At 37.2% G+C, this 25535-nt stretch overlaps 1 protein-coding gene across 9 annotated transcripts in view; it reads right to left on the bottom strand.

The window, feature by feature from the left end:
- ccdc171 (coiled-coil domain containing 171) overlaps positions 1-25535 on the bottom strand; it is a 380694-nt gene that overhangs the window by 168860 nt on the left and 186299 nt on the right. For all 9 annotated transcript variants that reach the window (XM_072589026.1, XM_072589027.1, XM_072589024.1 and 6 more), the window contains 3 exons: positions 23162-23307; positions 21065-21119; positions 1606-1737 (listed from right to left, as the gene is read on the bottom strand). In XM_072589026.1, the coding sequence (XP_072445127.1) occupies positions 1606-1737; positions 21065-21119; positions 23162-23307 (333 nt within the window). The remainder of the gene's footprint in view (positions 1-1605; positions 1738-21064; positions 21120-23161; positions 23308-25535) is intronic.

Below are 25535 nucleotides of genomic sequence, written 5' to 3'. Positions count from 1 at the left end.
GTGGCATTGTAGCCAGGTGAAACACTGTCTCATGAAGGTAGGTAAACAGATGAAAGCCTGTTTGATACAGGTCTGTAAATATGTGAGAGGCCTGACCAGCACATATATGTAAGTGAGCAGAGTTTACTCGCTCATGGTGCATGGGTGACTACAAAACCATAAATCTGCATTCTATACCCAGACACATTTTGAGGCATTTTGCAAGTGGTGTACACTTTGTGTCCACGTTATTTTTAGTAGGTTAAACAATGGTTCTTGCAAACACAACTGAAGATCACTCCAACAAAAAAAAGAAATCATGTAGTTCTTTTACTTAAGTGGACTCTTGAGCAGCAGTTCCCCAAAAGTTGTCACCTCCTGTAATTGGACGGTTACTCTTCAGCCATGTACCTGACACCCTGAGCTTACCAGTAGCTTGTTGACCTTAGAAAGGTTCAAGCATCAAGCAAATTGATGGACAGTGCCCCCAATATTAAGTTTCAAATATTGGGATCAGCCAGATCATCCACAATGGTCTTTTCATTTCCATGTTATAAAAACAATGATGAAATTTTCACCAAATAGTGTTTGTTACTGAGTGCTTGCTATATTACATGATGTGTGATCTGATAATGGTGCTATGGTCATGATAATGGAAAACCAGGTAGTTTGGAAAACACACTATGACATTAAACTGTTTTTACAAAAAAAAGACAACCAGTTTGGTATGAACACATTCCTATACTTACCAGACGATTAATTTAACAAGTGGTGATATAATTAAACAAAGTAGGTTGTTCATATCCTTGATTATATGATTGTTAGGTAATTTCATGTCATTATTTAACACACTTTTGCCATTACCTGTCTCTCCATGGGGGTTATAGGTTTACAGTTGATTCTAAATGTTTTCAAATGTTCAACCAGCACCTCTTCCATTCATTTTTTTTAAATGTTAGTAGATCATAATTGAAAATTATTAATAATTGATTTAACATACAAATTTCAAATTTGGTGATCCTTGTGTAGTACTAAGCACCCTGGTGTAATTGCTCAAAGTTTGCAGGATCTCATCATTTTTCAAACTAACATATACTAACTTATACAGCTGTGTAAATTTCCTGAGTCAATGGACAATCACAGAATTCTCTAAAAGCAAATAACCAGTCCATGAACTATTTAAAACATGCAATACACGATACAGGAATATTATGTATGTCTGATTTTCTTTTGATATCTTTCTTCACAATTTTCTGTTGTGAGGTGGTATGGCATACTGTACATGTCACAGGCACCACTTATATTAAGGTTTCTTTTTCCCAACATTCAGGAATGTTATATTCCAGCTTGGTAAGAGTGGTAGTTTTTCATATTCATGGCAGCATTTCCAGTAACTGCATTTGCTTAAATTACCATGCAGAATAGGGCAAATCAGGGTCAGTTTATGTCAGCTACTTCAATCTGGGAACTTCATCAGCCTTTGTTTCAAGGCATTATGCAAAGAAAACTGACATTAAGGGAGCTTTAACTGACAGCAAATGAAATCAATCAGTGAATCACTAAGCCATAATAAACAATCAGCTCCTGAGTTTGAGATTAACTCTATGCTCTATGACAGACCCTAACCTGGAATGAAGCAACCTCGAGTCCATCCTTCAGCCCCTTTGCTTCGAAGATCTCCAGGTGCAATTTGGGTAGCTGCAGGGTGAAGTCATTTTTTGCTGTCACAGACCATGACAGTGAAATCTGATCTCTGACCTGAGGAAGAGAAAACAGCATCAATGGTAATTCCCCTTCAGACACATTAACTAGGATGAACTAGGTCCCCTTGAGCCCGCTGAGTGGACTTGCATTGATCGCTAGGCCTGAAATCCATGAATAAATTTAAGACTAATTGATTTTTTGTTGCAAATAAATCAGTAATTCAGAATAACCACTGAGAATTTTAAAAAGACAGTGTAGTATTATCTGATTGAATTTTTTTTTAAAGTTGCCAGGAGTCCTTCTCAAGTCACTAGAATAGCTTTCTCAAACCCTTGAGCAGTTAAATTCTTATGACCAAGTCTACAACAAGCTTTTCAAAGCACTGTGGTTAAAGCAGTCTCTAGGCCATGTCCTTGCATGTAAAAATCTTGCACAGTAAAACATTAAAGACAAGCACAAGTTATACACAGACAGTAACTGGTTTTGATCTTGAAGTGTAAAACAAGCAAGCTGTTTGTATCACACTGCCACCCTGTGGAAAAATACTTTTTTCATCAAATTATTGTACTCTCCAATGTTATAGTCATCTTACCAAGGTTAGAAGAATATTTTAAATGAAATAATAACATTAATAGCAAACTCATTGAAGTTGTAACCTGCTGCTTTCTGCACTTTGGCATGAAGGTATGCACTTGACTAATCTGAATGCAAAGTTTTTAATATATATATATATATATTTTAAAATATAATTTGCAGTTCATAACCTAGACCAACATGGAAACAAAATGTATCTAAACATAGGCAACAATTATTTATTTTGTAATAGGCTTAAAGATACACTTTCCTGACTAATGTTACTTAGTATATTCATCAAAATTAGGTGTTGACTACTGAAATATTGCTTATGAAAAATAGTCAATACGAATCAGGTACTGTTGATGTTAGCGGCCAATGAATATATCGGCATGAATTAGCAATGTGTTGATGTTCACAGCTATTGCAGCACTTAGCTTTAGCTTACATCAAAATTAATTCTGCTCTGTATTATTCAACTGAATTGCAGACTTCACGTTCTTCACTGTTCTTTCGTGAAAATATTTCATGTTGCAATTTTAGAAAGAAATTTGTGCTTTTTGCCTGCACTAAAAGCTTCAGGTACATTCAAGCTAATGAGATCCATTCAAAAGAATTGCCTTTGCAACAGAGAGGTATATAGTGTTATTAATTCTACTGTTAAATGTCAGCAATAAAAATAATAAAAAATCAGGAAAATGTGACAGTTTTTAAAGTTGCATGATTCTAGAGAAAGCAAGCAATGTTACAGCCATTTTAGAGAAAGTAGACAACCATTATAAGCCACAAACATGGACAACTCAAGCTCGCAATTACATTTCAAAGATTTGAAAATGTAAACGCTAAACTCTATACAGAAGAAAATGATGTTTAAACAATCTACTAAAGGGATTTTTTTTTATCAGAAAAGAAGACTGCTTAAAAATAATTTCAATCTATATAAGTGCTGTGTGAAATTGTATAAGAACATCAAGAATTCTGGTTGGATGTAAATTAGATCAACAAAATTACAAAGTATGACACGTAGGAGACTTTATTGCACTTGCAAGAAATTTGTATTAGTGTTAGGATTTTGATTATAGGAATGCAACTTTTCACTGTATAAACGATATGTAACAGTTTTACCTACGCTTGTTAACATTAACACATGGCATCTGCATTGTTCTGTTATATGAGAAAGTTGCCAGAATGGGTCCTAGCTTTATTTTTAATGGTAACACATACCTTACCTCATATACCCTTAGTAATACTTTTGGTACAGTATAAACTCATGTCTTTTGCCAATTATTGAAAACGCTCAGAAGCTTTATAAATTAAAACACCAGATCACTTATCTGATAGGGCAGAACTTTTCAGTCATCTTTAATATCCCTCCCTGTGCTCATTATTTACATCATGTTTACATGGAACTGTGTGGTATTTGGAAACAAATTTCTGGAACACATCACATGAAATTATGTTTTCAGCCTAACAGTTGACTTAAAAGCCCTTGAACTGCTGATATTAGATGGATGAAAATTATTGTTCAATGTATTCCACTGCCATTTCATTCTGTCCACAAAAGTAAAACATTTTTGAAATATGTTTATTCAAATTATTTACACTAGAACAAAACATAAAGCTCACAGCTTGTCATGTTCCAAAAATGCTCGAATTAAAATACATCCTCCATTACAGATATGACGCATTGCCTTAAAACATTTTCTAAATGTATTAAAACTGTTTCTTTAAGTGTGAACATAAGCCCCTCACACAATGCCAAAAGTTGAGGCACAAATAATTTATAAAAATTTATTCTTTCACTGGATGTGGATGTCACTGGCAAGGCCAGTAGGAGTTTGAGTTTGATTTATTGCTGTCACAAGTACCAAGCCAAAGTAAGAGTTGTATTCCGTGCTATACAGGCACATTGTACCATTTAAAAATGCACCAGTGTAGCAGAATAGAGTGCAGAATATAGTGTTACAGCCACTGTGAGAAGATGCAGAGAGAGAGAGAGAGAGAGAGAGAGAGAGAGAGAGAGAGAGAGAGAGACAGACAGACAGACAGAGATCAATATTAATATTCGAGAGGTCCGTCAAAAAAATCTGACAACAGCAGGGAAGAAGCTGTTCTTGAATCTGTTCATCTGTGTATTCAAACTTTTATATTTTCTGCCTGACAAGAGAGGGTGGAAGAGAGTATAACTGGGGTGGGTGGCATCTTTGATTATATTGGTTGCTTTTCCAAAGTAGTGGGAAGTATAGATGGAGTCAATGAATGGAAGTCTGGTTTGTGTGATAGCCTCAGCTATGTTCACAATTCTCTATAGTTTCTTGCAGTTTTGCAAACAGCAGCTGCCATACCATGCTGTGATGCATCTAGATAGGATGCTTTCTATGATGCATTTACAAAAAAATGGTAAGTGTCTTTGTGGACATGCTGAATTTCCTTAGCCTCCTGAGGAAGTAGAGGCATTGTTGTGCTTTCGTGAACATCACATCGATGACGCAGGTCAACTAAGACAGATTGTGTTCATCATACCCAGGAACTTGACACTTGCAATCATCTCCAACTCAGCACCATTCATTGCAAACAGGGGTGTGCCCTCCACTCTAATTGCTGAAGTCAATGACCAGCCCTTCATTTTGCTGACTTGATGGAGAGATTGCTGTCTTTTTACCATTCCACTAAGCACTCAATATCTTTCCTGTACTCTGTCTCATCATTGTTTGAGATCCAACCTACAATGATGGTTACGTATATTGGAATTGGGGTGGAATTTGGCCACAATTGTGAATGTATAAGGAGTATAGTAGGGGGCTGGGTATACAGTCTTGGGGGGGACTGGAATTGAGGATAATTATGGAGGCGGTGTCACCTATTCTTACTGATTGCTATCTATAGGTCTGGAAGTTGAGGATCTAGAGCAGAGAGGGGAGCTGGGACCTAGGTCTTGGAAATTGGAAATGAGTTTGTTTGGAATTATGGTGTTGAAGGTGGAGCTGTAATCAATAAATAGGATCTGATGTAGGTTTTCCAGATTAACGTAGGGGCAGGGAGATGGCTTCTGTCAGAGATCTGTATGACAGTAGGAAAGGATCAAGGCAATCTGGTAGAGTAGAGTTGATGTTGCCCATCCTTTAATGCTTTTGAACTGAGCAACTTAACTGTCCTCTGAAATGCTTGGCAAAAGTCATTAATATGGATCTGGAGTCACATGTAGGCTAGACAAGGTAAAACTGGTAAAACTGGCATGCTGCAGATATGTCCATTGGGTTGAAATAAAGGGAAGGCTAGCTGTTTCATTGCATATTAAAAGATCCGCATGTGGTTCATATGATATTTGTTAGTTTCCTCACCATGATTATAACATTGGATGGAATATTCTCATTTGCAGTTGAAGTGTGCTTTTGAATGAGATTCATGGTGCTTGGTCTGCCATGACTTAGAGCAAAATTTTCCCACACAATCACCTCCTCTTCATTTCACTAATCATGCAACTGAGCTCTTGGGTGTCTTTCATGGAGAACTGTGCAACCAGAGAAAGAAAAACATTCACTACAGCTGGGACCTTCCATTGGACATGTAGATAGTGCCATATTTAAAGCTCAGACTGCAAACCCCTTCATAGGCTGTAAAGCAGCTGGAGGCATGTCATTCAGGGCATGGCACAGCAGAAAGGAAAGTTTGCTCCCTGATTTGCAGGCAGGAACCTTGAGTTAGTGGGCAGGGTGATGGAGAGGAGGGCTGTCCTATTTTTAAGCTGATAACCAGAGACGAGGCCACCAGACATAGCTAACTCAAATTGTAACTTTGGTCAGTGCTGTGTTCCAGGTGAAGCATGACACCTCGCAGTGCAGGAATACAGTCAATAGTTTTTGAGATCTGCAAGGCTAAGTGCTACCACTGACACTACATTTAAAGGTCATCAGCAGACCATTTCAGATACTGCAAGCCAGAAGCTGGCCTTCATACTGTTGTGTTTCATGGCTATGGCCCAAAAGAAAGGAGAGCTCAGTGCCTGCTTTACAGACAGTATCCTGGAGGATGTGGTAGACAGGATAGTGGAGAGGATGACAGCTCTTTTTCCTGCTGAATACCAAAGGAGGCCACACCACTAGATCAAACCAGCGTTACCGCAAATTGCAGCCTGGTTCAGTACTGTGTCACAGGTGAGGGAGAATGCTCAGCAGTGCAGGAAGACGAATAAACGTCAGCACTTTGAAAAGCGAAATGGCATAATCTCTGTTTCCTCATTGCTCACTCAACTCAGTAAGGCCCAAGGATTACAACTCTCACTACTGCATGCATATTATCTAATCAACAGCTCTCACCAAGCTCTTGCTCCCAAACTGCTCACCATTGCATACCCCTGTTCTTCTTACTGAACTCACTAGGGATTATCTTGCTACATCTGCTCATACATCACCACTAACTGTACTTCCATCATACTCAATCCCTTCCTTTGTCTCACTGCTGGAAACACTGGCCATCACTCCAAATTGCTCCACATTCGTTTTTCACACATGACCATTTGCTTGAAGTACATGCAGTGTGTTTGCCATGTAAACTGCTTGCACATGAATAGTTGTGACAGTGGAGTAGCACAGTTCTGCCGGTGACATATTTGCCCCTTGACTCTAAAGTGCTACCAGACATTAAAGCTGCATGCCTCTCCCTCTGATCTAAAAGGCAATATAAGCCACAATGGTTGTAACTGGACTCTTATTTCAATGACCCAGGTTAATGGTCTGGATGTGAATCCCAGTATAACAGATATTGAAATGTGAATAGATACATAAAAGAAGCTAGCCTGATGATGACCACCTAACCACAGATTAGATTAGATTACATTACAGTGTGGAAACAGGCCCTTTGGCCCAACAAGTCCACACTGACCTGCGGAAGCGCAACCCACCCATACCCCTACATTTACCCCTTACCGAACACTATGGGCAATTTAGCATGGCCAATTCACCTGACCTGCACATCTTTGGACTGTGGGAGGAAACCGGAGCACCCGGAGGAAACCCACGCAGAAACGGGGACAACGTGCAAACTCCACACAGTCAGTCGCCTGAGGCGGGAATTGAACCCGGGTCTCTGGCGCTGTGAGGCAGCAGTGCTAATCACAGCTGACGTGTCATAAAATTCCATTTGATTTACCAATGTCCTGTTGTCCTTATCTGGTTTGACTACATATTACTCAAGACCAAAGAAATGTGGTTCACTTTTAACTGCTCCCCGGGCAATTTGGGATAGGCAATAAATACTATCTAGCAAGGTACACATCCCATGAATGAATATTAAAAAAAACAAACGTGACTCTCACAGAAGATTGTAGTTCAAAAGTCAGTGCTGAGGTCAGTGAGAATGCTAAAAATAAGGCTAACAGCCAAAAGAGGTGTCCTGAGTAATGCATGAGATGCATGTGCAAAGTGACCTGCAAGAAGCTTAAGGGTCTCGGATGTTCCCGAGCTCCAAAGTGCTTAAGGCCTTAAGTGTTATGAGAATTGGTTTGAGAGCAGGCTCAATGTAGTGAGACTGGTGGTTTGTCAGCTCCAACATCTGTGGACAAAAAGTTGAGGGTGATGGAAGCCATGCAGAATGCAGTGTCTTTGTAGTAAAGAAGCAGCGGATGCTGACTGGGAGAAGTATTCAGTAAGATGCAGCCACTAGGTGCCTGGTCTGATTTATATATCAAACATTTGCACCATCTAGATTCTTGAGGATGCAGATGAGAACTGGAAGTGGCAAATAAATAAGACAAGTTCTTGATTTAATGAGATAAAAATGCACAGAAATAGGTCGTTGCTACTTAAGGTGATATTCTGATGTCATCATTTAAGGCTTGTAAGAAATCAAAAAAATTTTCTTGATGTCAAGAATCTGATTTTTAAAATTCTCTCGATGGCAAACACACGACACGTGCTTCAAGCAATGGCGATGTGCGAAAAGCGAACAGCAGCAGTCTGGGGAGTTGCCAAATTTTCCAGCAATGAGACAAAGGGAGTGGTGGAAAATTTGAATCATAGCAGGGCAACTTTGATTTTAAAAATGAAAGGGAACACTCATGGAAAGAGATACCTTTTCTAAATGTATGTTAACATTCATTTTGCTTAAATAACTTGCTTGGGAGAAAGCGACGACTGCGGATGTTGGAGATCAGAGTCGAAAAGTGTGGTGCTGAAAAAGCACAACAGGTCAGGCGGCATCCAAGGAGCAGAACAGTTGACGTTTCGGGCATTCCTGATGGAGGCCTTATGCGTGAAATGTTGACTCTCTTGCTCGTTGGGTGCTACGTGCTACGTGACCTGCTGTGCTTTTCTAGCACCCAAACTTTGCGACTCTTTATAGACCGCAAATTAGCATGTCTGTGCTTGTTTGTAATCCAAAAATAAGATATTAAAACACCTTTTTTGTACAGCTGAGAATTTAACACGACAGTTTAGTTTTAGAACTTAGAACAATACAACATAGAATAACACAAGCAGGGTCATAATAGAATGTCTTGTTGCATAAACTCACCATTGTTCCAGCAATGTTACATAGCTCCTTTTAAATACTGTTTTTCTGCTTTATCCAATACACTCCTAGTAACAATGTGCTGAGCAGCTTAGCAATACAAGGATCATTGATAAGAAAAATGCCAGGGCAGGAGGGCAGTTAGTGAGAGTGGAGAGATATCTATGATCTCAGCGGTGCTCATCATTACTTAAGAATTGCATTTTTAAATCCAATTTTAGAAAATAAGTGTGTTATGTGTAGAAAAAGTAACTGTTTTCAGTTTATATTTTACAAAAGAAATCAGTTTTCCCCTTTTTTTCTTAAAAAGTAATCCTTTTTATTCTGGATTTTAACTTTAGGAATTATTTTGGCTGAGTTGATACGTTCAAGATAAAAATACTGTAATGTAATTTTTACATAAATACTGGGTCTTGAGCAAACCAGTTTTCCATGCTCTGGGCTGGACACAAGTCATTTGTGGATGTAATGGAACACATCCCTTTGGAGGTTATCAGATCTGCATACATACAAATTTTTTGCTGTAACAATTATCACAAAAATAAATGCATTCAGCAAGGGTCTCCTCATCTTTAGCTCTGTAGTAAATGTATAATTAAATATTAAAATACTTCTGAAAAATCTTTCTTTAGCCTTTTTACAGAAATTCAGGCTGATAAAAGGAAAAACTCAAGTGAATTAAAGTGCTCAGATTTTATCAACATCAAACCGCAAGTGATTTCTTTTGCCGTCTCCATCTCACAGCTACAGTCAATAGATCTAAATATTTTACTGCACCCTGGCCAATTTATTGTTTGATGTTTAAAAACTCACCAAAAATCAAAGAAAATTCATTAAATCAGAGCCCTCCAATGACTTGCAATCATCTTTGAAAGTTGAGTTTAACTGCAATATTGATAATTCTCTTTTTTCTGTGACAACAGCCACTCGGGAAATGTTTGGTGTCAGAATACAAAAGAAGATTGCCAATAACAGCAGGGAACAATGTACATATTACACAAAAGACCAAACAGTGTGGCATTCTACACTGTCTTTCTGTCAATAATATCTGATTCACTACTCTTCTCTCCCTGTTTTTGCTGCCCCCCTGCCTACCCCACCTAAAATAGATGACATTCTTTTTCTCTTTTTCTACATTAAAAAAATACATATTTGAATAGGCCTTGCTTTAGAAATCATTTACTGGATAACGTTGAGCTTTATTATGATAAACAGCTTTGGCAAAATTTAAAGACAACATTTGTGCCTCTTGAACAATGCATTTGTTTAGCATATTACTAATGACATGATGGAAAAAGAACATATGTAACTGAATATTCTAGTCATAAAGCCTTTTTGGTAAGATGACTAGAGAAAATGCACTATTGTCAATGTTAGCAGTGCATTGAATTTACAGCATGTACATTTTAGTGCCAGATTTTCAATTATATTTATGGATCTTAAAGTACTTTTCAATCATAAGCTAAAACGAATTCCTGAGACTGAACTATTTTTAGACAAAATTGATCTTAATTTGCATGGCTGTATAATTTTATTGAAATTAAATCAAGCATTTCTAATGAGATGACAACTCTGACAGGAATTGAAGTCAACTTTATATCATGGGAACTATAAGAATATACTCTATGCTTATGGCATTGTGGGCAAAAACCATGATATTCTTTAAAACCGCTTCTAGAAATAGACAACACTATGTATAACTGTGGAATACTATCCTAAGTAAGAAGAAAATCTCCATAACTCGTATGCAATTTTGTCATTTCTGTGTTGCGCATTCTGCTTTGCCAGAAGGATAATATCACACATCTAACATCTAAATAATTTGATCAGTTAAACAAAAGTAACAAAATCTTTGTAACTTTTAGGATAATTTTTTTCCCCGATTATAGGGCAACATAAAAATTTACTCGACTAATATTTCTTATTACAATGAAAGGAAGAAACATGTAGAAAATCATTGAATATTTCTTAAAGTATCTTCTGACTGCAAAAAATCTAAATACTTCATTCACTTTAAGCCTTTTAAAAACTTTAAGGGCTCATATTATTTTAACTTACAAACTCAACAAGAGTGCTTTGATTCTAAAAGCAAAGAATGTTGCTGAAACATTACAGGGTTAAAGCTAAACTTCTGCAAAATCTGTAATTGATAAATTCTATGATACAGAAGTTCATTTTAAGTGGTCAATACTATGTTGTGAAACTCTAGATTATGGCCATACATTGGTGAAGGAACAACAATCTATCTCCATGCTAGAGTACTGTGAGATTTAGGAGTTGAACCTGAAGTGACCATCTTCCCAGAATGTTTGCAAAACTTACAATTCTTGGTGACAAGGGTCATAGGACAAAAAAACACTGACAATGTAAGCTTGGTACATAATAAAAATCAGACTTCAGAACATGTTCCATTTCCAAATAAAAGGCTGAGAATGAGTCCCACTTAATGAACTGATATGTTCGAAACCAGGTCTCCATGAACTAATCAGTGGACCACAATTTAGAGTGACTACTGTAAGTCAGTTTTTACAAAAATAGCTAGAACAAAAAAAGTCTACTTTACCAGTCCACATGTAACCCAGAGCTCACAATTAACCAATTAACATGTTTCAACTGTTTCTCCGTCCTGATTGCTGCTTTCTTCAATCACGATGTGGAGGTGCCGGTGTTGGACTGGGGTGGACAAAGTCAAAAATCACATGACACTGGGTCATAGCCCAACAGGTTTATTTGAAACCATAAGCTTTCAGAGCCCCGCTCCTTCTCTCTCACATTGCTACTTGAGGAAGAAGTGGGGGTCCAAAAGCTTGTGATTCCAAATAAACCTGCTGGACTATAACCCAGTTTCGTGTGATTTTTGACCTTCAGCAATCACACCCTCTTCTAATTATTTAAATGTAGCAGCCCACAGTTTAAGCAAAATCTAAAAGAACTGTGGATGCTGTAAGCTAGAAACAAAAACAGAACTTGCTGGAAAAGCTCAGCATAAGTGAAGAATATCAAAGTTAATGTTTCGGGTCCGGTGACCCTTCCTTGCAATTTAAGTAGGCTTTTGCAGCTTGCCCGTCAAAAGTATGAGTCATGAAATCCAATATTAGTTTAGCCTGGAGATTACCTATTCAGGTGCATCACAAATTCAAATATTACACTCAACTATTCTTAAAAACAACTAGCAGAAAGTGAGGACGGCAGATGCTAAAGATCAGAGTCGAGAGGGGGGTGCTGGAAAAGCACAGCAGGTCAGGCAGCATCCGAGGAGCAGGAGAACCGACATTTCAGGTAAGAGCCCTTCATCAGGAATGAGGCTTGTGAACCAAGAGGGTGGAGAGATAAATGAGAGGAGGGTGGGGCTGGGAAAAGGTAGCTGAGCGTGCAATAGGTAGATGGAGGTGGGGGTAACGGTGGTAGGTCAGAGAAGAGGTTGGAGCAGATAGGTGGGAAGGAAGATGCACAGGTAGGACAGGTCATGAGGGCAGTGCCGAGTTGGAAGGTTGGAACTGGGATAAGGTGGGAGGACAGGAAATGCACATTAATCTTGCAATCATTTTGATTTTCATATTACAGAGCTGTTTCTGCAATGGTCAGCTTGCTTAGCCTTGTTTTGGGTAATCAGTTTTTCCTCCATGAGCATTACTCTTAATTTTCCATCCCACAGTTCTCTGAAAATATCTCCTCCCACCAACAACCTCCTCCCTCCACATCCCCTTCAATCTGACAACAAACGATTTCTTATAGATGGTAGGATGGTAACATGACTTCAGCACCTGGAATCTCCATTGACATAGAATATCTGAAACTTCATTTTCTGCAATGGTGGCTTGAATGCAGAGATACTCAATTTTCCTTTATACTTTCAAAGATCTCTTGAATCAGCCCTGGCAAAACCTACCTTCTAATGAAAGCCAGAGGGCAAAATTTTAGTCAAACTTCGGATTTAAATTCCAGGGCTGGAGTTGCCAGCCCATATCTCAATTAATTCTAATTTTCAGATATTAGATTACCTGACAGGCTGTTTTACAATCAATTATTATTACAAATGAATAGTGGTCCTTAAAAGGAGCTGTAATGAGATGTTCAGGTGATCAAGGTTTGAATTTACCAGTCAATATAACAGTATTTCCATTGCTAAATAGAGCAGGGATGAAGGAAAAGTAGTAAATTATTCAGTTTAGGAGTGCTGTAATCCTTATGCTCCACATGGATTTAGCCTCAAAGTCTACACTACAAATGGGAACAACTGCACATTTGCACTCTAAGAATTCACATGCAACAGCCCAAGGCCTAGTTTATGATACCACATGGGACAACATCCCATTCAACATATACATGACTCAGTGCTGTACTGACTCGGTATTGCTTTATCTACTAAAGCTTTACAAAATATAAAACAATTTAATATTGGTCAAATGATAAACATGATCACAGTACTAATCCAACAAATTATTACCAGAATGACAATGACATTCCAATACTAAAAACTTAGCTTTACTTTTGAGACTGCAGCCATCATTGCTTCAAAGAAGATGGGGTGTTTGAGCAGATTAGTTAATCGCAACAACTAGAAATTCTATTATGCTGTATTACTCACCTTTTGTACTAACATAGACTGGTATCGTTTATTTGCTGTAACTTAATACAAAACTCCTTTATCTGTTGATTGCTCAAGTTCAGCCCTGATAACTGGGGCAGAACGGTGCTGAAGGATGGCATGGTAGCTCAGTGATCAGCACTGCTACCCCACAGTGCCAGGGACTGGGATTTGATTCCACCCTCCGATGACTATCTGTACGGCGTTTCAACATTCACCTAGTGTCTGCGTGGGTTTCCTCTGGGTGCTCCATTTTCCCTCTCACAGTCCAAAGATGTGTAGGTTAGGTGGATTGACCATGCTAAATTGCCCATAGTGTCAAAGATGTGTAGGCTAGGTGGATTAGCCATGAGGAATGCAGGGATATGGTACTGGATGGGTCTGGATGGGAAGCTCTTTGGAGGGCCAGTGTGGACTCGATGAGCCAAGTGGCCTGCTTTCACATTGTAGGGATTCCATGGAATTCTATGGAATAACTGATTTTCTCTCTACAATCTTTAAAGCCACATGTGTTCAATAAAATGCCATTGTAGAGCTGGCTGAGTGAGAATCAATATTTACACTCCTTACAAATTTAAATGCAACCAATGAGTTTCTGTTCAATTCATTTCAAATGTTACAAGATGAAATAACAAGTTACATTGACTTAAGTTAGATTGAAATATGACTCACACTAAATTTCATTGTCAACAGCATAACTTAATACTGAAAAGCCATGATGTGGAGATGCTCATGTTGGGCTAGGGTGGACAAAGTTAGAAGTCATATGACACTAGGTTATAGTCCAAAGGGTTGTTTTGAAATCAGAAGTGCTGCTCCAAGATCTTGTGATTTCAAATAAACTTGATGGATTATAAGCAGGTGTTGTCTGACTTCTAATATTGAAAAGCTGAAGTTTATAAAGAAGGAGATCTGGACCATACACAGTATTGGAGGATGTCATAATATAAGCGATTTGAGCCACAATTTGTCAGGTGGGTGCACAACTTAGAAAGTTAAAAAAAATGAACAGCTTTGGAGCTTAGGAGGATGAGAGATGCCCTTATTGAAACATCCAAGATCCTGAGGGGACTTAACAAGTCAGCTGACAGGACAATATGTGACAGTGACAGGACTAGACAGAATTAGGATGGATTTATGAAATGGAAATCATGCTTAACGAATCTACTGAAATTTTTTAAGGATGTAATTCGTAGACTTGACAAGGGGAAGCCAATTAATGTAGTTTTACTTGGACTTTTCAGAGGCTTTTGATAGGGTCCCACAAAGAGAGAAGCACATAAAATTAAAGCATATGGGATTGGGAATTGTGTACTGACATGGATAGAGAATTGTTTGGCAGACTGGTTTGAAACAAAGAGTAGAAATAAACGTATCATATTTCTGAATGCCAGCCGAAGACTAGTGGGATACCACAGGGTTTAATCCGTGGACCCAGCTATTCGCTATATATAAATATCTACACACACACATAATATATTGTGTGTGTATATGTATATATGTGTATGCGATTTAGAAGAGAAACTATATTAAATATCTCCAACTTCGCAGACAACACAAAAGCTGGGTGGAGGGTGAATTGTGAAGAGGATACACAATGATTTGGAGAAGTTACGTGAGTGGGCAAATGCATGGCAGATGTAATAAAATGTGGATAATTATGATGTTATCCATTTGTGTAGAAAAAAACAGGGATTTGGCAGATTATGCAAATTAAGATAAATTTGGAAAAAAGATATGCAACAAGACTAGTACACAAGTCGCTAAAAATAAGCATGCAGGTGCAGCAAGCAGTGAAGGCAGCAAATAATATATTGGCCTTCATAGCAACAGAATTCAAGTACAGGAGCAACAATGTCTTGTTACAATTTTATAGGACCTTGGTGAGACCACACCAACAGTACATAGACTTTCAGTCTCTAGGTTTTTAACAGTATTGTATGCAGATTTGGTCTTCTTATCTGAAGGATGATGTTCTGGCTATGGAAGGAGTGCAACAGATGTTCACTAGACTGAATTCTGGGATTATATCTCTTACAATATGAAAGCAGTCTGGATCAGTTAGGATTATATTCACTGGAGTTTAGAAGGATGAAGTTGGATCACGTGGAAACCTATTAAATTGTAAATGGAGTAGACAGGATAAATGGAGAAAGGATTTTCCAATGACTGGGTAGTCTAAAATCAAGGTCACAGTTTAAGGATACAAGGTAGGCCATTTAGACCTGAGATGAAAAGAAATTTCTTGACACAGAGTGCTGAACCTGTGGAATTGTCTATCATGGAAAATGGTTGTAGCCAAAATACTGTTTTTTTTAGAAATTGTTATTTATTGTTCTTATGCCTAAATGGATCAAAAACATTGGAGAAAGTGGAAAGCAGGGACTATTGGATGATCAGCCATGATCAAATTAATGGGGGGAGCTGAGTGCTGAACAGCCTACAACTGCTCCGATTTTCTCGGTTTCTTTCTGCGAACATTAGAAGTAGGTGACACAATTTGAAAGAATAAGATCTCCCCCTTTTTGTCTCAGAGATAGTTAGTCTGAGGAATTATCTTACCCAGAAAGCAGTGGAGGCTGGGTCATTGAATTTTTTCAAGACTTTGATGTCAATAGACTTTTGATAGAAAAGAAAGCCATGGTTCATTGGGTGGCAGACAAAGGTAGAATTTAGGCTGCAGTCAGATGAATAAGAGATGATTTTACGGAATAGCAAAGTGGGGTCAAAAGGTCAAAATGGCCAATGAAAATCCTCAGGCTTCTATGCTCCCAAGCTTTCAGGTAAGTTAAAATGTTATAAAATTTCAGCAATGAAGAAGTATTCCTCACTTCTATTCTGCATTAAGTAGCCTTTCTTGAACTTCAGACAGGAATATTAAAGTACAACAGGCAGAATTATTGCTGAGCATTTCTCCATGGAACTAAATAATTGCATATATAAGTACATGAAAGAATAAGCTGATTTGCAAAGTGAATATAGAGTGTGCTACTCAATGTTACCAACATTACAGCATCAAGATTTCTGGTGAGCTACAGTATGCAATAAAGGTATAAAGGGTAGAACAATGGGCCAGGCTACCTTTAACAATTTGGAGTAGAAGAACATTGTTAAATACAGTGATAGCATATTTTATAACTTTATCCCCCATTACTACACTGCAGACGTGACAACAGTCTCCAATAACACTGGTAATATTACTATCCTGCACATCCAAGCATTCCTTAAATAGTTCAAGTAGTTTCAATTCTTTTCCTCAATGAGATGGAGGCATGTCTGAATGCTGTAAAATTGACCCAAGACATCGTGTACTACCCAGCTGTTCTGTAAAAGCACAGCTTTGATCCATCAAGGTTTTTCCAATCTCTCTGCAGTTAAAAAAAATCCTAATTTTGAGTAGGTCAGAATGACATGAAGCAAACCAACTGATGACACACTGAAGAGTACAGCTGTTTGATTATGACAGCTACTTTAAATATCTAACACCTGCATATCTTACAAAATTGATTATCGGAAAAATGTTCACAATGTAATTTAGCCGTATCTTCCCAGATTGTTAGCCCTGACATGATCTAGGCAAAGTCAATTTTTAGTTTGCTTTATTTGCTGACTGTCACCAGGATTCTATTTCTCTCTGCTACACAAAATTAGCTTTCCAATTAAAATACAAATAAAATGATTACTGAATTAAGTTGTAGTAAATATTTGAGATGATGGCATTCAAAACAGGCTATCACTTATTTCCAAAGGAAAACATTTTCCTGAAAATGTCAAACTGATTTGTGAATGTGTCATAGAAAAGCATGGATAAAAACCAATTACCCTTCCAGTTACAATTAGTCTCATAATGCCTTGATAAAAACTGAAATAACTGCAGATCATATACAAATTAGAAACAAAAACAGCAATTCTAGGAAATGTAAAGCAGGTCTGGCAGCATCAGTGAAGAGAAATCAGAGCTAATGTTCTGACCCTTCCTCTTCTGAGGAAGGGTCACCAGACCCAAAACGTTAACTCTGATTTCTCTTCTCAGATACAGTTATAGAGTCTTGGATGTATAGCACGGAAACAGATCGTTTGGTCCAACTAGTCCATGCCGACCAGTTATCCCAACCTAATCTAGTGCCATCTGCCAGCACTTGGCCCATATCCCTCTAAACCCTTTCTATTCATATACCCACCCAGATGCCTTTTAAAATGTTGCAATTGTACGAGCCTCCACCACTTCCTCTGGCATCTCATTCCATACACACACTATTCTCTGCGTGAAAAAGCTGCCCCTTAGGTCCCTTTTATATCTTTCCCCTCTCACCCTAAACCAATGCCCTCTAATTTTGGACTCCCCCCACTCCAGGGAAAAAACGTTATCTACCTGTCCTATCCATGCCCCTCATGATTTTATAAATCTCCATAAGGTGACCCTCAACCTTCAACACTCCAGGGAAAACAACCCCAGCCTATTCCAGCCTCTCCCAATAGCTCAAATCCTCCAACCCTGGCAACATCCTTGTAAGTCTTTTCTGAACCCTTTCCAGTTTCACAACATCCTTCCGATAGAAAGGAGACCAGAAATGTACGCAGCATTCCAAAAGTTGTCTAATCAATGTCCTGTACAGCTGCAATGTGACCTCCCAACTCTTATACTCAATGCTCTGACCTATAAAGGATGCCGCCAAACCTGCTGAATTTTTCCAGCAATTTCTGTTTTTGGTTCTTATAATGCCTGGAATTGTTTGGTATTTCACAAGCTGTCAGGTTATTTTATTTTGATAAGCTTCAATTATACAAACTGACTAACTTTTTTTTGAATGATTTAATTAATTTAGTTAGAAAACATATATTGTACACTTATTTTTAACAAAGCTAGGCAGGTCCCTTTACTACAATAAGTCATTTCATGTGGACCAGTATGCTACAAGACGCACATAAATTGTTAAGAAAAGTTATAGTTTTATCTGTTCACTTTTCTATCATTTTACAATTTTAATAAATCCCAGTTACACCTTATGCTGTGTTTGAAATACTCAGATCTTGGTTTGATCTGCTACTCTATTCAGTTTTGGGGCTGGGTAGTCAAGGCTATAGCACAGTTTCCAGATAAGAACAAAAACAAAAAGTTAGACCTTTTGGTTTATCCAACCTGTTCCATATCACTGTGGTACCTTGTGTATCACAATATATACATTCCCAACCTTCTCAAAAACCTGTGATCTGCTGGCAGAGGCAAAACAAAAACACTATTAAGAACTCAAGTTTAATGAGGTCATGGCTGATCTGTAGCCTTACTCCATATACCTGACTTTTTAAAAAAAATAGAATCTCTACAGTGGAGAAAGAGGCCATTTAGCACATTAAGTCTACACTGACCCTCCGAATAGCATCCCATTCTGACCTAGCCCCTACTCTACTCTATTTTCACATTTACTATGGTTATCCCTCCTAGCCTGCACATCCCTGGACACCAAGTACAATTTAGCATGGCCAGTCCACCTAACCTGCGCATCTTTGGACTGTGGGAGGAAACTGGAGCACCTAGCGGAAACCACACAGTCACAGAGAGAACATGCAAACTCCACACAGTCACCCAAGGCTGGAATTGAGCCTAGGTCCCTAGTGCTGGCGCAACAGTACTAACCACGGAGCCACTGCACCACCTATATCTTTGGTCCGTATCACTTAATACTTTCATTAAACAAAATTTACCTATCTCAGATTTAAAATTAACTGATCTAGCATCGACTGTCATTTGTGGAACAGAGTTCCAAACCTCTACAACCCTTTGTGTGTAAGACTGCATCCTAAAATCGCTCCTCAAAAGACTGATGCTAATTTTTATATTATATCCCCCGGTTCTAGAATCCACAACTGATGGACATAGTTTATCTTTATCTACCTTATCTTTTCTTGTAAGCATCTTTAAGATATACATAATAGATATTGTAAATGAGAGTGCCTTCGGAAAAACCATTTTAAACTAGCTTTCTAAACATAGAACATTGACAGCAACATCATTCTATATGCAGAGAAAATAAAACTTGTGACTCAATAAATATATTTTACTAAAATATCACTTTGGTTTTTGGAACCAAATCTGCAGGCATTAACCACAGTTAACATGAATACCACAGTTACTTGGAGTCAAGTCCCAATGTCATTCATGACTAAGTAAACCATATTCACTACTGTTTACAAACACAGTGTTACAACCACAGAACCACTGGAATTAAAGAACGCATCCCATTCTTTAATATAACCTCCAATTTTATTGATGTAATTTAATAATCTCAGATATATATTCATGAAATCTTAAGTAACATCATGCCGTGAATGATGTAATTGAATTTTACTATTATCCATTGATGTGATGACAGATTTGGTGCTTGTCTATTCATTTATCGGATGTGGGTACCGTTGGCTAGGCCAGCATTTATCGCTCATCCCTGGATGCTAATTCAAGGGAAGGGGAGAGAGAGAGAGGACTTTAAAAAACAGTGATTTCACTGACAGGAGTGATTTTAAAGCATGATGTTGATTAGATTTTCCCTGGAGAGTAATCATGGATTAAAGGTTGCCAAATTTGAAATTTTGTTGTTCATTCCTTTTCTTTTTATCATGTGGGAGATCAAATGAGATAGAAAATTGACTGATATCATGAAATGTACTTTTTATGTACAGATTGTTCTTCAAAACAATATTCAGAAGGCAGGCTTTATTTTTGGAACTTATACAAATCACATTAAAGAAGATTAGTGGCTTATAACACTTTTGAAATGTAATCACGGTTTCCTAAATAATGGCCCTGGCCTTCCTCTGTTTTTGCTGGTGTCATCGAGACTTCAAGTTGTGATGGAAATTCTGTCTGCACAGATACAATGTTCTCGATTGCTTGATACCTATATGATACTTGATCAGTACAATACTCATTCTATTTGACAAAATATGTAATCTGTGTTACACTTGTTATAGTCACGGAACATTGTGATAAGTCTGAAGTTAAACTTAAATAAACTCATTGAAGTCTTCGATTGTTTGACTCTTTGCCTTCCTTTATGAGCTTCAAGACATATGTTATTGTCTGACGTACTGTTAAAAAATAAAACATGTTTCTACAATGCAGCTATCAGAAATATCAAGTATTCCTAATTTGGGTTTTTACACAGACAGATGCTGTTCCAATGATGGACTTAACCCAAACTCAGAAAAGCACACCTAACTTCACTACTATGACATTTTACTTCCTACACCGTTTACTCTCATGCCTGTTCTGATACTAATTGATTCCAACTTACGGGAAATTTCTTCTGGTGGATTCGCATTCATAAATGACCGAACACAAGCTGCCCAAAATCATGTCCCTTAGGGTGCTTTATGGACAAGAGAAGAGGTTACTTAATTTGCTGCTAATTGGCTTCAAAACAGCCAGAAGTATGTGTGGCGTGGGAAAGGAAGGTGCACTAGTGAAGCATGGGCGTTTTTGGGTAAAGTCTATTCTGGAAGCTGCTTAAGTGGACCATACTGAATTGAAACCTAGGTCCTAGGTATAAAGTAAATCTCAAAAATTATCTCATGAAACTGTTCTGTGAAATGCACAGTCTACAATGTTTCTCATTTTTTTTTAATATAAGAACAAAGTATCATCTTCCTGATATGTATATGTTTGCTTTGTAAACTGTATCAACAGTAAGCAATAAATTCAAAATAAATTTACACTACCTGCTTCAAGGCATCATTCACACCTTTCATGTATCTGACCAAGCTTTCTCTGTCTCTGTGTGAGAAAAATAGATTTTATCTAAATATGAATGTAAGGAAAAAAATTAATTTGATGTTCTTCATTCAGAGTAATAAATAGCTTATAACAAAAACATCTTAATTCTAGAAAAAATGTTATTCTATTAAATTTAGAGAAAAATAGCAGAGTTTTGTGCGTTAAATATATAAATGATTAATTGCAATAGCACATGATTGTAGGCCATCTTAAACTTCTACTTAGTGCAATAGGATTTCAGTGCATTGAAAAGCCAATATCTGTGCAATTAAGTTATGTCATGAATAATGTACACTTAAGAAGTATCTATTTAGTAAAATGCCTGAAATTCCAAAGCAAGATAGACTTGAATATACACATCCCTCATATAAAACTATAATATAATTTTGCAAACAATTAATTACATGTGGCAACTTGTTAAATAAACAAATGTGACAAAATACCCTAGCAATAAGAAGAATGATTTGTTTATAATAGCTAAAGTACCAGTTCTCATCAAATAGTTTCCAATAAGACTTTATGGCTCACAAAAGCTATAATTAAAAAAACACAAGTTGGCCTTAGTTTAAAAGGACAGTTTTTTGTTTCTAATTGCCTTGTCATGCATTTAAAAAATTGTGTATAATACCTGAAAATTCAAAGCAGCTGAGTCGTGCAAAAATACTGAACAGTTATCTATATAGTAATGAGACAATCACATTCATCGTCTGCATTCTTATATATCTTGTCCACATATCTGTTGAAATAACCCTGGCCTCTTTCAAATGGTTACATCCATTTGACAGGAGGCTTAATTATTTGAATTTCTGAAAGACTGCTTTTACCTTGTTCTGAGTCAAAGCACTGTTGACACAACAGAAAGTGTGTTTACATTAACTGATATTTGTTCTGTTAATTGAGTTATTTTATCCCTTCAAACCTTTAGGAATGTATTTTAATTAAAGTGGTTGGATTACTACATTAATTGACAAAGTATAATTCATAATTATATAAACCTATAACTAAAGCTACAAATGCACTATTACATTACAATAATTTATTCTTATTTACTTTTTGTTAGGAATAAAAATGTAAATGAATATTAAGAGCTCCTTCAAATACAGATACAACATCCAAAGTTCAATGTGCAGCAATACTGTGAAAGAGCCACCCCAATTTAATAGTCACTGGCTAGTTAAGCAAACAGAATTGGGAGGCTGCAATTGTGGTGGGTAGAACAGTGGCTGGCATTATAGCTGTGGGGACTGGGAATGCAAACTTGTTCCTTAGTGGCCCACAAAAATTCAACATGTACTTTTGAAGCTTCTTCAATTCTAAGAAACTTATTGGAGAAACGTAGTCGACCACATCCAACCTAAACTGCCAACCCAGAGTTCTATTTGTACCACTGGAGTTCTGATTTCCAAATGTGAAAAAGGGATCTGTAACCAGAAACAAAACAGGGCTTCCGGACACCACACAGTTGGGCTGTTCAAATGGCCACCATTTTGGTGTTAACAATGAGGGCAATGCAATTGACACCATTCGAAGGCTGGTACCAGCCACCTTGATGGCAGGTGAAAGGTGCAAAAATCAACTACCTTGCATTTTAGCAAATTAAAGAACACTAATTGCTGATGGTATATGCAATAAAGCACATTGTGTCACCTACAGATCACCATTTGATTCAATTAATAAGATTACCTTTAAAGTTTATACTTCTGCAAGGTTGCAGTTTCAGAAATCCTTTCAGTGGAGAGGATCACTGGATTTGTAATTCTGAAGGGGGATTCCATGATTTGTTTTAACCTTTATCCTCATTATTTGACTAAAACTCTGAGTACCTGAATTGATCCTGACTATCACCTAATGAAGGAATGTCGCTCCAAAAGCTAGTGTGCTTCCAATTAATCCTGTTGGACTATAACCTGGTGTTGTATGATTTTTAACTTTGTACACCCCAGTCCAACACCGGCATCTCCAAATCATGAATTGATCCTCGCTTGCTTAAGTTTTGCCACCACCAACGTCCCCCCCAACCTCCACCAAAGCTATATACTCACTTTGCTGCTTTGCAGAGGGCATTTTCTGCATCATGGATGCTCTCCTCAAGTTGATGCTTGTCCTGTTCCAGCTGGGCTAGATTTTTGTTCAACTGACGTAGAGATTGATCTTTTCTTCTTAGCTCCATGTTTGCTTCTGAGAGACTCTGAAACGGACAGATCAAGCCATCAGATCATTTTAATTTCTCACATAGAAGAATATTTTCAGTTAAAGTCTCGGTTTCTTAAAGTGACAAAACCATATCCTCACTATATTAGGAAGCTTAAATTTGTTGAACATACATGTGTCCCTGGATTAGTACATAAAGCAATTTTAAAGAAATATATATATTGTCACATTGAACCAAAATATGGTAAGGAATAAGTACTATATTCATGTTTTCCGGAACAAGACATTATTAACAGAGTTCATTATTATTCACAGGTAACAAGGAATTTAACAATGTAAAGCATCACAATTTTCCATATTGAACTCTTCAGCATTTCCTCAAGAAAATTAACACAAATTCCCCTATTCTTCAATTCAAGAGTTCAGAATTAGACCACTGAAGTCAGAATCATTTAAACATGGTTTATCCAGTTACTAAAATGCAATAAATGCTAATACACAAGTTAATGTCTCCTCAGGTCACCAAGTACTTGGATTGGTGTATAATTGTGAAAAGTGTTATAAAATGAAAGAGACTAGGCTGAAGCAACAGAAAGAATTCAATACACAAAACCTGACCTCAACTTTAATTGGAAGAGTGAAAAAAGGGGAGAAATATTATTCTATGGAGATGGCCTCTGTGTAGGAGGGATGTAGGAACAAAAATCAAACACTTTCTATCTGTACACCTAGTTAAAGAATCAAATCTAAAAAACAGTTTTCAAAAACTATAGCAAAGTGAATAACGCTGGTAATGCAGAGAAGGTAGAGAGTTTTGATGCATGCATTTTAAAATTATTTCAAAAGACAGTTACTTTAAGACAAACTGTGAATTCAGTAAAATATATTCTAAAATATCACCATCTAATTTTTTGACTCTTCTGGGAGCCTGATTTCTTTCATTGCCAGAGTGGGAAACATCATGTGGAGAATACTGCTGAAATTAGTCTGCTAATCATAAACATTCTTAGGTATCATAGAAAGGCTACAGCACAGAAGGGGGCCACTTAGCTTATTGAGCACAAGTCTGGTCTCTGCAAAAGAAGTTCAGTGCTAATTCTCCCCAGCCCTTTACCCTATAATTTTACATTTTTAAAAAAATCTTCTGTTTTTACAATTCTCTTTCGAAAGCCATGACTGAATTTGTCTCCATCATCCATCATGCTGTACATTCCATATCCTAACCACAAAGTGCCTAATAAGAATATTTCCTCATGTCATATTGTAGTTCTTCAGCCAGTCACCTTAATGTTGATCTTTAGATACCATTCCTTCCATATATTATGATTTTAATCAAGTAAATTTTATGCTTATTGCAAACAATTCTACACTGATGCCAGAATAATGATTATAACATACATCAGCTTTCTTCCACCCTCATATTTCAATTACTGCAGCCAAATATAGAAAGAGGAACCTCCAGGAGTGCACTGCCATTCCTGAATCAGTCAAATTATTTTGAAGTCAAAACATGCATATTCTGGTTTCTAAATAACTCATAAGAATGAGAAACATCATTCAAGTGCTTGAAGAAATTACAACAACATTAAAACTATTAAATCCTACCATACCTGGTTGATCTAATTATCCTTAACACCCTACCAATAGCTTTCCCTTTGTGTTGCTTAGGTGAATTCACTAGCACACAGCTCCAAATAAAATCTCCATTAACTAAGAAACCAAAATAACATTACTAAAATTGCCTCAAATCAGAAAAACATACAAAACCAATGTCTTTATATTTGTGAAACTCTCAGATTTCACGATTTTATTTTGTCTCACTTGTCAGTTACCTCTGGGGAACTGCAAACCAAAAAAGCAAACTTACCAAATAACCCCCAAGAAAAAACCACCAAAAATGTTTCATTTTTTTGCAACTTGTACTTTAATATAAATCAGAATTAACATAAATATACATGAAATGACAAGTGAATGAACCTTCAAATAAGAAGGATAAATTTCACTTTAAAACAGTTGATACATCAAAGATATATGTCTTACTGGACAAGCATCACTTCTCAAATAAACATGTCACTATGTTCCTGCAGATTTCCACAATATGCTGTTCTTTATTCACATCAGACATATCAGGGGTTCAACTGGCAAAGTCTTCACTTTTGATGTTCACAGATATGATTATCATCAACAAAATACACTTTTATGAATTCTCTCTCCCTTGGGCCATGAACGACCTCACGGTTCCTTTTCAACCAAACAATAATAACA

This window comes from Chiloscyllium punctatum, chromosome 2 (assembly GCF_047496795.1).
Source record: "Chiloscyllium punctatum isolate Juve2018m chromosome 2, sChiPun1.3, whole genome shotgun sequence".
NCBI lineage: Eukaryota > Metazoa > Chordata > Chondrichthyes > Orectolobiformes > Hemiscylliidae > Chiloscyllium > Chiloscyllium punctatum.
Note: the sequence above shows the minus strand (reverse complement) of the source record. Positions and strands in the feature narration are given on the sequence as shown.